Here is a 12,754-nt window from a genome sequence, read left to right as displayed (position 1 = left end):
AATGGCCCCAGTTTTGGCAGGACCCTGTGTCCCCCAGACGGATTCTGGGCCGGAGCTGTGTCCACCCGCTGAGGCAGGAGGACAGGCAGTGGCTCCCCCTCAGACTGGGCCCCGAGAAGTGGGTCCAGATCAGCTCTCGGACCCCAAGATCCCCAGTAGAAACACAGCGATGAGAGAAGAAAATCGACTGCAGGAAACCTGGGTGACCTTACAAGTCATTCTTTATTTTCTTATCATATAATGAGATTCCAATTCCGAAGAGACACATGTGCAGAGCAGACAGAGCGGGGTCCTGTGTGCGGTGGCAGGGACCGGGCAGGGCGTGGGTCTGGCTCCCTCCCCTCCAGCACGACCAACCCTCGGCCCGCCTGGCCCTTGGCCATTGCCTGGGCAGAAACGGAGAAGCTGGGGATGAGAGGGGCCAGAGGTGCTAGGCCTGGCCAAATCACGATCTACTTGTGGGACATTGGGCCTCAGCTTTCTTATCTGTTAAGTGGGCTAGAAGTCCCTGTGCAGATGTCGTGATGGGTCAGCAACTGTTAAGGGCCCCCTGGTCGTCCTGCTGCTTCTGGATATCCAGGTGCTTTTGCCATCGTTGTGGGCCCTTGGGGGATCCTGCTCTGGCCCTGGTGGGCTTGAATGGATTGAGTAGACAGTTGCCCCCAAAATAGACGCCGTGCTTGGCACTGTACTTGGGCTGCGGCCATAGCTCCTTCATCAAGTCAAGGCCAACACTCCCTCCAGGAAAGCGAGGAGGGAAGGCAGTGGCCTGGATCACACAGGGAGCCCGTGCAGGTCACCCAGCTGCCCCCAAATGCCCCCGACCAGCAGCAGCTCAGCGATAAGGAAGAATCCACTCCTCCTCCCCGCTCAGGATCAGCTGGGGACTTGGAAACCACCTCCCCACACCGGGGGTCCAGCAAAGATAACCACTCCCATGGGCTGAGCTGCATCACGGTCACCTGTCCCCATCCCAGGGGCTTCAGATAAACACCTGCTTTTTAATAAACACACACCTGCCTGACAGTGACCTGTGTCTACACTGGCAGGAGGAAATGGAGAACAGAATAATGAGCAAGATGATGCAATGATAGGTAGAAAAGACCAACTAAAACTCGATGAAGAAACATGGGCATGCCTCTCTCCTTCGCCCTCTAAATGGCCTTTGTCCTGGAGCAGCAGACCCTGTCTGGTGAAGCCACTGCAGAAGGATCAGTCCTGCTCCCCCAGGAGTGGGGACCTCCAATGGCTCAATTGTCTGTTGCTTGCTGCTTTGAAACATGCGAGCTTATGTACACGAGTTCACACAGACGCGCAGGTGCAGCTAGGCACTTGGGGTGAGTGCCCGCACAAGAAGCAGCGTCGGTCCAGATTATGTCTTCCAGAACCCACGGTGCGGCTACGTTTACAAGATTCTAGCGAGGTGCCTCAGGCCACTGAGCTCTCCCTATCCCCGCCACTTTACAGGTGGGGTCCGTGTGGCCCCAAGACGAGGATGATGCCAAGATTATGCAGCACATCCAAGGGAGGGCGCCGGAAGCAAGCCGAGCTGCATGGACAAAGCTTGTCGCCACTTGCCCCCAGCGCGGCCCCTCCTGGGGTGTCTTCCCCTCGAAGCACCCTTGGGACAAAGCGCATGTTATAAGAAAGAGGGCCATGCCCAAAGGCACAAAGCAATAACAGTGAAACCTCAGGCACCTGCGGCAGGTGAGTTGGTGAGCAACTTTGGGATGAGGGGCGCTTTCTGGCATACCTCCAGTCACACTCTGAGGGGACAACTAATTAGGATGGGTCCCTCTCTTTCACCTCCTCTGTGACTTCAAGGGAGTGGCTGAGTGATAAATCTGGTCTCCAGGAAGGCCCGAGGCCAGGAAACAGAGAAAGAGAAAGTGATAGAAACAGCCTCAAGTCGGGCTTGACTACGCAAGTCCTGCAGATCTTTGGGAAGTGACTTTGGCCAGCTTGTCAGAGTGTCTACAATATGGATGCACCCCTCCCCTCCCTCCGCCCGCCCCTACCCCTGCCCCCCATGTGGATGCCTGGGCCAGGCCCCCTCTATTTGGGCTTCATTTCCACCCTGGAGTTGATGTCCTCAGCATCCAGGTCATACTCCTCCACCTGGCCGCTGGTCCACACCTTCATGCGGTCTGTGATGTCACTGTTGCGTGGGGCCAGGATGAAGTCGTAGATGAGCACGGCCAGGGCTCCCCCGATGAACGGCCCCACCCAGAAAATCTAGGAACAGAGGAGGCGTGCTCAGAGGACGTCTGGCCGGGCCTTCGAGGCCCCAGCGAAAGCCCCCGCCCCTGAGTTCCCGCCACACTGCCTGGGTTCTCTTCCCCCTGCACCTGGGGCGGAGACAAGCAGTGCTGAACCCCAACATCCTGATTCCAGTCCCCCCTGCAAGTACCGGCCCCAGCCGGGACCGTGGCAGTGGGCATCTCCTTGCCTCGGTGTGGCCTAGCCCAGTGTGCCTGGCAGGGTTACACCAGCCCCCTCTCGAGGGCGGCCACCGCCCTGCCCCAGCTTTGGACGGCCACAGACTCTAGTTTGGTAAAAGGCTGGCCCGGAACAGAAACGGCGACCGTGAAGACAGCAGCCCACGGGACGCTGACTCTGTGCTGCACTCGGCTCACAGGTAGTGAGGCCAGTTTGTCCTCCCAGCAACCCGGGAGGCAAGTAGGTGACACCACATCCCCGTGTCACAGCTCGAGAAACAGGCACCAAGCAGGCCAGCGGGCTGCCCAAGGTCATGGCCAATCAGAGAGTAGCAGAGCCAGGATTCGGGCTCGCTCTCCACCGCAGAGCTGGGTTGACTGGGGTGCAGGTCTGAGCTGGGAGGGGGGGCCCGGCCCACACCGCCCACGGCACGGCCACGCTGGCCCCTCCACCTCAGGTCTCAGTGTCCTGATGCCCCTGCCCTGGCTGCCTCCCAGAGCCTCTGTGATGGAAGAGGATGTCGAAGTCAGGCCTTCCCTAGGCACCCACCCCCACGGACAGCCCTGCACCCTTACCCAGTGGTCCTTGAAGTTGTGGCTGATCACCGCCGAGCCGAAGGACCGGGCAGGATTAATACCACAGCCAGTGTAGTCGATCTGCGAAGGGGAGGGGCGGGCAGGCAGAGGGAGGGGAGACAGAGGGAGAGGAAGAGAGAGAGTGGCCCACAGAGAAAAAGACAGACCGGTGGCAATTAGAACCAGAAAGAGGGGGCGCACGGACCCAGAAAGAAAGTCAGGGGTCCCTGTGCTCCCCTCTCCTGGGCAGGACCTGTCCTGCAGCTCTACAGAGCTGACTCCTGCCCCCCATGGAATGAGCGCAGTGGGTGGTCCCTTCCTCTGCCCAGTACAGGACACCCTGACAGCCCCTGTCTGGACTTGCTTTCTCCATCCCGACCCCCACCTGGGGAGAACCCCCACTTACAGCCAGCAGGTGTCCCAGGGCCACAGAGAGGCCTATGGCAAGGGGTGCTGAGCCCCCGAGGTCACGCCGCCTCCGATCAGTGGTGGCCAGCACGCACAGCACCAGCTGCAGGGTGCCGATGATCTCGATGCCCAGGCCCTGGCCTGAGTTCACGCCAGGGGCCAGCTGCAGGGGAGAGGGACAGCAAGGCTCCATGAGCGGGGCAGGTGGGGACTGTGTCCCAGGGCCCCCAGGCCCAAGCACCAAGGGCCAGGCCCTCCGTGTTCTCAGAGCCCATCACAGCAGCCCCTGGCGGGACCCAGAGGGGGCCAGGCCCTACCCAAGCACACACCGCTGGTAGTGGACATCAGGCCTCGTCTCCTCTCACACCTGTTGAGGAAATGCCACCTGGGCTTTTGGTACCTGCCGAGATACCTGGGCGTGGTGGGCATCTGCGTCCAGCTACATCCAGGCCACACTCTGGGGGTACCAAAGCCTCACGTGAGGGGCGAGGCCCAGGCATGGGAGGAGATGGTCAGGGACACTCGGGGACAGTAATAAGAGAAGAGAAGCAAATGGGTGGGAGGACCCAGCTGAACACATTGCTTCATATCCCAAAAGTCCAGAACATTCTACCTGATCCCTGGCTACATCTAAAACTCCCAAAGCCTGGAGGGTCCTCCTCAGTTAGCTGGCTCCCTCTGTCCCTCCCTCCTTTGTGCCTCCCCCTGGTGCCCCTACCCTCTGTGTCCTTTCCCCACGTATATCTGTCTTGCCCCTGGTCCAGCGTCTCTCTCCTATTTCTTCTTGGCCCTGCCCACCCTGTCTGCCCCCTCCCTCTCCCCTCCTCCCACCCAGCCCCTCCCTCTCTCCAGCCACATAGGCCCCACCACCAGCGTCTGGCTGCCACTTGCTCCTGGGCCACTTTTAGTAACATGACTCATGGAAAAGGAAAGGAATGGGAGCTGCCATGAAGTCACTGGAGGCCTCCTCCTGCAGCTCCCGAGGGAGCCCCTGCACCCTCCCCATGAAGGGGTCTCAGGGGCCAGGTGCGCTCACATAGGGGAGCTGGGCCACGTCAGCAGAGGCCCACTCTCAAGCATGCCCAGCTGTGGCGATGCCGGCTGCCTTCTCCCAGGCAGGGCTGGTGTGTCCGAATGAGCCTGAACTTGAACCTCATCCTGAGAGTAGGGGGCTGTGTCCAAGACAGTAGGGCTTTATGCAAAATCCTAGGTGGGGGGCGCTCTTCCACCCTCCGGACGTTCTCGGCCCCACGCGGAGGCCACCTTCCGAGAACAATTCTCTTCCCGCCTTTGTCTGCAGCTCTGGGTCACGGGGAAAGTGACTCACATCCCTGCCACGGTGGTGCAGCCCCAGCTCTGGGCCTTCCTTTCCTGGCTGACCCCAGAGCTGCACCCTTGGCCCGGCCAGCCCTCTGGGCAATGCCCACTCTTCTCCCCACCGCGAGGTAAGGCCTGGAGGCAGGAGCCCTGCACTAAGGTCTCGACCCTCCGACTTGCTGGACCGTGACCATGGTTCTTCACCCCGCTGGTCCTCAGTTTCCCCATGTGTAAAATAGATCTAAATGACCCTGTCTAGTCTTCAGAGAGGCCGGGGTTCAAAGGCAATGGGCCTATCCTGAGGCAATGGGAAAGGGCCGGAGGGGCAGGAGCCGTGAGGAGACGTGTGGCTTTGTTCTGGTTCTTTCTCATCTCACCCCCAGGACTGGGGCGCAGGCAGAAGGGGAGGGACCCTCCTGCACCGGGGCATGGAGAGGAGGGTGAGGCTGCCTGATGCTAGGACAGGCTCCGTGGAGGTGAGGCTGGGCCACTGGTATGGATGACCATCACACTCGCATCTGCCACTCCCTCGTGTCTGAGCCTGAGCATCTGAGCGCTCAGCTCAGAGCTCTTCCTCCCGCCTGGCCTCTGCTCTCCAGGGTGGGCCTAATTGCTAGCTGGCAGGAGTCCCGAAATCAGCCCTTCCATGCTGATTAATGGATCCAGCCATTGCTCTAAGTGTCTCCTGCCTCATATGCCCCGCATCCCCACCCGCCCCTCGCAGATGTGGCCTGGACAAGCTTATCCCCTCCTGCAGTTCTTAACCAGGTCTAAGCATCCCAGCCGCTGCTCGCCCCAGAGACACCATTTTTCATGCAAAATGAGCAGAGTGTGTGGGGGGAGGGGGCGGCGGGGGGGATGCTGGTGCCATGTCAAGCTCTCTGAGTCCACAGGAACAGGCCACCTGCCCTGGGATCTCCAGGATGTCCCTTCCTGACTGTCCAGAGCCCTGAAAACCTGATTGTCCAGAACTACATGGGTTGGTGACCTTCCTCTCCCAAAACCCATCACCACTACCAGGAAGCCTTCCATGGTTGCTTCACACACCCACACACAAGCATCACTCCTCCATGGACATTCATGTGTGCATGTGACTCTGGGTACCCAAGGCTTCGTGTACCTCCATGTGTCTTTGTAGATCAGTGTCTGCAGTATCTGTGGGTAACCACACGTATCCAGGCATGACTCGCCTTTCCCTTAGACGTTAAGAGATTTATTACATATTAATTAAACGACAAGTCTATCAAAAGGCTATAAAAATTCTCAACTTTAAAGCACCAAAAAAAAAAGCCTAAAAATAAATGACACGAAAAATTGACAGAATTTCAAGAACCTGAATAATCTACCACCAAAGTGAGTTTAACAACCCTCTCTTAGAACCCGATGGAATAAAACAGTCAAAACATATAAATAGCATAAACAGGGAGGGTTTGAACCACATAATGAACAAGTTTGGTTTAAGGAAAATATGTAAAACCCTGCACCCCAAAATTTGAGAATATATACTTTTTTCCAGCCCATGTAGGACATTCAGACAAACTGGTTGTGTACTGGCCAGATGCAGCTCGGCTAACTCTGAGAACCCCTGCCACGCAGGGTCCCATCTCTCACTGAGGTGGGCTCCGGGTGGGGGCGGGGGGGGCATCTGTGTGTCGCACACCCACACACAGGTGCCAGTACTGGCAGCCAAACAGGGAGAAGAAAGGAGGGAGGCCCCTTAAGTGAGATAGGGAGCAGCAGGTCGCAGAGGGTCCTTTATTTGCTCCCAGAAGCCATTTCATCTTCCTGACAAGAAACAATACACAAAACAATGGCTTCCTCCTGCCCTCCCTCCTTCTTTTCCTTACTCCAGGCAGCCTTGGCCCTCCTACCAGGGAAAGGAAGCGGCTCCGCGGAGGAGCCCCCGCCCCACCCTCCGAGAGTCCCCAGGCCTAAGCAGGACCACCCAGACTTGAGAATGCACTCCACGCCCGCGTGTGTGTGTCCCCACGTGCCATGGACCAGTGTGCGTGTGAGGGTGGTGTGTGCTTGACCTGTCCACTTGGAAGCAGCAGAAATGATCGAGGACTGGGGGGCAGGAGGCATGGGCATGGTCCCGCCCTGCCGGGATCTGCTGTGTGACCCCCGTGAGTATCCAGCCTCCGGGCCTCCGTGTCCTCGTCCGCAAAATGGAGGCCTCGGCCCTGACTCTAGCCCGGGGAGTCTCCGGGATTCTTCTCTTCCTGACATGGGACCTGTGCCTTCCAGACCCACGGCCACCCTTCCGAGCAGGATCAGGAAACCTAAGTGTGGGGTCCCTTTCCACAGGCCATCTGAACTGCTGGTCACAACGTGGCACAAAGCCTGTCACCAGCCCCGCTGAACCGTGCACGGCCAGATGCCCGGGAGCAGCCAGCTGCCAGACGGACCCTACCAGCACACCACAAAAGACAGGAGCTTACTGGCGCAGAGGCAGCCGCTTCCCAGTAAAAAGATCCCTTCTTGACTCTGCGCAGACAGCTGTCCTGTGGCTGGGGTTTCGGGCACGGAGAGGAGCTGCAAGAATGGGGTATTTCCCAGCCTCGCCACCATCTCTGACTCGGGGTGTACTCATCCCACTGGACTATGGCTTCCGGGTGGCAGAGAGACTGCGCCTCACGTATGCCCCTGTGGGCAAGGAGCCCCTCGGGTCCCTGGGGAGAGGCTCCAGCTGAGGGGACCCTAACTGTGAAAATTTTCCTGCCCACATGTGTAAGTGCGTGGGCTCAGCCTCAGCCATTCCAGAAACCCCTGACCCATTGGTGCTTCCAGAGGACCCATACCCCAGGGAGGCTCTGACTGCATGTCGGGCCCCCAGGGAAGGTTTCCTAAGCCAGTCCTCAGCAGGCAGGCAGAGGACGCATTTGAGATGCCGGGGGAAGCCCCTCTTGGTGAATACTGAAGGAGCACCTGCTGGGTGGGGCCCTAGAGAAAGCGGGGAGCGCTATCTGGGCCCCAGCTCAGGTCGGGGAGGAGCGCAGGGGATTGGCCTACAATGAGCTAAAGGCTCAAGGTGTCAGAGGTGGGGAGGCTGTGGCCTGGGGGGGCGGGGCCGGGCGAGCATCCGAGGGGCCACGCCCCTCTCAGAGCCCCGCCCCTTCAGGTGAGGGTTCCCGGGGCCGGCGAGCCCTGGTTAGGGCCAGGTGCTGGGGTGGGCAACGCGGGGTCGACAGGGCCACGGGTTCTCACGGGGGTAAACAGCCTCAGAACTTTCCGTGCTGAGGAAAAGTCTCCACCGCAAGTTGCCCTCCCCCTCATCTGGCTCTGGCTGGAAACAGTAATTACACCTCCTGCTGTGGCACCACCACCCACCCCGGCCCCCTCCCGGGCCGGCTGGGCAGGGCAGGGTGCAGAGAATTCTGGCGTTCCTTTCCCCAGCTCACTCCCAACTCTGGAGGAGGCAGGAGTGGTCCCCACCCCTAGAGGACGTGGTGGCACGGGGAACTCCCCGCTCTGTGATCGGGGAGACTGACACCTAGGGAACCAGGGAAGGGGGGCATTTAGGGCTGAGGTCAGGCCCCTGACACAGTAAGCAAAGGTGTCCCCCGGGTGGTCAAGCCCAGAATCAGCAGGGCTGAGAGAAGACGCCCATAAAAGGAAGGTTCACCCTCTGCCTGAGCCCCCTGAGGGGCTGGAATCAGGCTCAGGGATGGCCAGGAGTCCAGTCCCCTCCAGGATGCCGTCACTGACCTGAACCCTGAGCCCTCACCACCCTCCAGAGCCCCAACCTCTTGCCGTGACCCCCAGTCTGGCCATGACCCACCACCCCTAGTCCATGACCTCCCACTGCCCCCTAGCCTGCGCCTGAATGCCCCTTCCTAGCCGGGTCTCCACAGTCAGACTCATCTGACACCTCCTCCCAGAAGCCTTCCGAACCCTCTTCCCGCTTAAGGTCAGAAGTTCCCTGGCCACCCTGCCATCTCTTATCACACCTGCCTCCTGCCTCGTATCACAGGCAGCTGTGCCTGAGGCTTATCTTGCCCAGACTGTGGGCTTCCCCCAGGCACAGAACCTGCGGGCTCAGCAAGCACACGGCCTGCAGCCGGCCCCATCCTGTGTGCAGGGAGCTTCAGTGAGAGAGCCTGGGAGGGAAACAGGCAAAAGAGCTGGGAATAGCCAGGACTCCCGCACTCATGAGCCAGCGTCTTCCACATCCTGGAGCCCAGCCACACCCTACCGTGTCCCTGTTTCACAGATGGAAACTAAGGCGTACAGGCGAGATAACTGGCCGGAAGTCACACAGGGACGTGGTGGCTGAGCCCCTGCCCCTGAGCTTCTCACCCTTGGCCAGAATTGGGGTTTGGCTCTTAGAATCCGCGGTCAGCCTGTAGGCTGGACAGAGGCCCATGGTCTCTCTAGGCCATATCCAGAGCCCTGACTCAGTGAGGAGAAAGTTCTCCCCACCAGGTCCCCAGAGGACACCCCTTGACTCACCCCAACCACTTCCTGCCACTTCTTCCCCTATTTCCCTTGGAAATCTCCATGCCAATGGCTGGCTCCACCCAGGCCTGGGTCAGGGTGGGGCCCGGGGCTCAGGGGGTTTGGGAGTCTCCCCAGGGCCTAGAGAAAAAAGTGTGCCACCTGCTGGGTGGACTGGTCTCTGTCCTTCTTGAGGCATTGAGGCCACACCCCAGGTCCTGTCGGAATCCCGGTCTAGAATCTGACAGGAGCCCTTGGCGGGCGGGGGACACATTCTGTGTTCCCAGGCCCAGGACTTGTGCTTCTGGACCCTCAACTTCCATCATGTGGACAGGGCAGTGCCTGGCCCCCACCACAATGCTCAGTGCACTTATTATGATCAGCATGGCCCCACTGGGAAGGGTGATGAGCTCGAGCCCACAAAGCAAGCTTGCTGGAAGTACAAGTGTGGCCCAACAGCCATCAAGACACCTATGTCCCCTCATGGAGCCTCAGGGCCCTCAGCTCCAAGGAAACGCAGCAAGTTGGCAGCAGACAGGACTTGAAGTCAGTGTGCCCGACCCCAGCCCAGGGCTGGCCCCGAACTAGCTTCCCCTGGCTGAAGCCTGCCCAGCCCAGGCATTGGGGTGACTCTGGAAAAGAGAGGCCAGTGAGAGGAGGAGACACCGGGGCAGGGCATGGCCGGATCAGGATGGCACAGAAGGCGGTGTCCTCCCGGCATCTGCCCGGGATGCCCGTGTCGGAGAGGGCAAAGCCTGCCAGCAGAGGCTTGTCCCCTGTCAACCTGTCCCTGCAGAGGAAGGGTCAAGAGGGGCCCAGAAAGCCTAGGGAGACATAGCTCCCCCCCAACCCCTGACTGTACCCAGAAGGTACCCTGAGATCAGCTGGCTCTGTCCCCACCAGAGAGACTGAGGCTTGGAGGGAAGTGGCCAGCGGGAGTTCTCTGTCCTTTACACCCACCATGGCCAAGTCTTCCCCGACTAAAGTCTAAATTCCAACCTACAGGGTTAATCTTCAATGTTGGGCTGAGCAGCGGTTGGCTCTACAGAGGCCTGGGTGAAGTGTCACTGTGACACAGAAAGTGCTAATCCCCCGGTGGCAGGGCCATGTCCACTGGCCTCTGCACCGGACCTTAACAAGCCTTCCCCAGCTGCAGCACTGGGATCTGAACTTTGGCTGAGAAACCAGAAGACAGTCGCTGTAATCACTTACTGTCCCCACGCCCGCCTGCCCTGTCCAGGGCCCTGCCAGCCTCCTTTCTACAGCCGTATCCCTCCTCTCTGCTCCTTCCCACCCCTGGGAGAGCACCCCCTCATGTGCTCTGAGACATCCTTTAAGCTTTACTCAGCCTCTCAGGCCAAATTTCCCCCCGCTGTGGCCCAAGCCAGGTCTGAGTATGCACTTGGCTCAGGGTCTGGAAAAGCCCAGGTCTGTGACAGAGACAACTGCAGCCAACGGCCAATTAGCTGTGCTAAGCGGCCCAGGAGGAATTCTTTTCAGCAGCTGCCACCCAGTCGCCAACATCTGCTTATCATTAGTGCCCCTAACCCAGGCCCCATGTCAGCCAGGAGCAGTAGGCACACGTAGAGAAGCACTCACCGCCACCCAGCTATCCAGCAGCACTGACATGCCCACAGACACGCTTACAGACACGGACACCCATGGGGGCACGCCGGTTACACGAGCTCGAGACCCACGCGGCATCCACGTGTACTCACTCTTTCACAAACACACACACCAACGCACGTGTCACACCTCTCAGTGCCCAGTGACAGGGAGTGGAGCCCATGCAGGAGGCAAGATGTCCTCACCCTGGCCCACACTGTCATCCAGGAAAACCACCTGCAAACAGCCCAGAAAATGTTTTCTGCCCCAAATCTGTGTCTGATTCCTGGGGCCAGAAGAGTGACAGTGGCTTCTTCCTTGAAGGCAGTTTGCTTGGGGACCTGTGTGAATGTGGGGCTGTCTGGAGGTCTGTGGGGCCCCCCACAGGAGGCCTCCCCACACACTTGCAGACCTGGCTGCAGGCATGCCGGACATCTGTTTGGGGGGGCTGGGAACAGGGGGGTAGTTTCCCCAGGGTCCAGGCTGCAGGAGGAGGGAGCTGGCTGCACAGGCAGGGCTGAGGGGTGAGGAGCTGCTGGCCCAAGCGTTAGCTGCCTCCGGAGCTTATTGCTCACAATAGGTGCCCGCAGGGGACATTGGTAAGACCGCTAGTCCCTAGGTCTCAGCTTCCTACAGTGCCTGGCAGGAAACAGGCTCTGGGCTGCACGCGGACCGAGTTCCAGCCCTGACTCCGCGTGACCTCCAGCAACCTCTTGTGCTCTCTGGTCCTCAGCGTCCCCATCTGCACAATGGGTGGAGGATGAGATGGGTGTCGTCTCATCAGCATTCTGGAGCCCCCCGGGCTGGGGGGGCCACCCTACTCACCTCATTGCGGCCGAGAGAGTTGTTGCTCAGGGAGGAGGTGATGCCTGAGAGGATGGCGGTGGCGACGATGGCCCCCACGCACTGGGCGATGATGTACATGACGGCCCGGAGGATGCTGATCTGGCAGCTGAGCAGCAGCCCCAGTGTGACGGCCGGGTTGAGGTGGGCACCGCTGATGTGGCCCACGCTCTGGGCCAGCGTGGCGATGCTCAGCCCGAAAGCCAGTGACACCTTCACGTTGTCCTGACTCGCACCCGACGTCTGGTTGTTCTTCAAGGGGTAGTTGAAGCCCAAGGCAGAACCAATGCTGATGAAGACGAAGAGGGTCATGGCCAGGAACTCGGCCACCACCGCCCTCCAGAAGAGCTTCTTCTTGAACTCGCTGGCCATGCTGGCAGGGGGCTTGGCTTGAGTCCGCTGCCTGGTGCTTGACTCCCTCTGAGAGCTGAGCCACAGCCTGGGCTGGGCCTATTTATAGGGCCCCTGGGGGAGGAGAGGAGGGGGAGCACAAAGGGAGGAAGGCCTCTCCTTGCTCCTGGCCCGCCCCACACCACACGGGCCTCCTCTCGGAGATGGATGCAGACACAGCTCTGCTGTCGGCCTGCCAACTTTTTTTCCCTTCCTCCTCTCCCCCCTCCCTCCCTCCCTCCCTCCGCCCTCGGCCCTGCCCAGCCCGAAGAGGCAGGCAGGAGGCAGCCACTGCTCTAATAGGCTTTGGGAAATTCCTTCAAGTTGGCCCCACTCAGGGGGCCGGAGAAATTCAGGTGTCCCCGCCCTGTGTGCACAGCTCAGGGGGTACCTGAGAGCAGAGCCAGGCGCTCGGGATGGGACGTGGTGGGTGGGCTGGGCTCAGCGGGTGGACACTGCCCTCCCCGGGGGCAGGTGACATGACCCTGCCAGCCTGACATCCCCATCCCACCCCAGAGTGGCGTAAGTCTGGAGTCCACGAGTCCAGGGGTTTGAGGGGCGGTCTATGTCTCCTGCACCTTAGCCCAGGCCTGGCTACTGGATGTCACTTCAGGGATGTCCCAGAGCCCCCGGCCACAGCAGCCAGGCCTCAGCTGATGGAGACACGAAGGCATCAGAAGGGACAGAGCGGAGACCACCCTCCACTCTGTGGCCGAGAGCATTCCGGGCCGGGGGGAGGG

At 60.0% G+C, this 12,754-nt stretch overlaps 1 protein-coding gene across 1 annotated transcript; it reads right to left on the bottom strand.

Annotated features, from left to right (window-relative positions):
* Positions 1 to 203: 203 nt before the first annotated feature.
* AQP1 (aquaporin 1 (Colton blood group)) lies at positions 204 to 12,173 on the bottom strand. Its single transcript, XM_039862662.1, has 4 exons — positions 11,607 to 12,173; positions 3,421 to 3,585; positions 3,015 to 3,095; positions 204 to 2,235 (listed from the first exon to the last, which is right to left on the bottom strand). The coding sequence occupies exons 1-4, from the start codon at positions 11,994 to 11,996 to the stop codon at positions 2,056 to 2,058; spliced, it is 816 nt and encodes a 271-aa protein (XP_039718596.1). The 5' UTR covers positions 11,997 to 12,173; the 3' UTR covers positions 204 to 2,055.
* Positions 12,174 to 12,754: the final 581 nt, after the last annotated feature.

This window comes from Pteropus medius, unplaced genomic scaffold (genome assembly GCF_902729225.1).
Source record: "Pteropus medius unplaced genomic scaffold, Ma_sr-lr_union100, whole genome shotgun sequence".
NCBI lineage: Eukaryota > Metazoa > Chordata > Mammalia > Chiroptera > Pteropodidae > Pteropus > Pteropus medius.
This window is presented reverse-complemented; position numbering and strand designations above follow the sequence as displayed.

Excerpts from the sequence above, each read along its gene's own strand:
- AQP1 (XM_039862662.1), bottom strand. The coding sequence starts at position 11,996 with ATGGCCAGCGAGTTCAAGAAGAAGCTCTTCTGGAGGGCGGTGGTGGCC. Across the intron at positions 3,096-3,420 it reads CCCTGGGACACCTGCTGGCT|ATCGACTACACTGGCTGTGG; the intron begins GTAAGTGGGGGT and ends TCCCCTTCGCAG. Across the intron at positions 2,236-3,014 it reads ACAACTTCAAGGACCACTGG|ATTTTCTGGGTGGGGCCGTT; the intron begins GTAAGGGTGCAG and ends CTCTGTTCCTAG.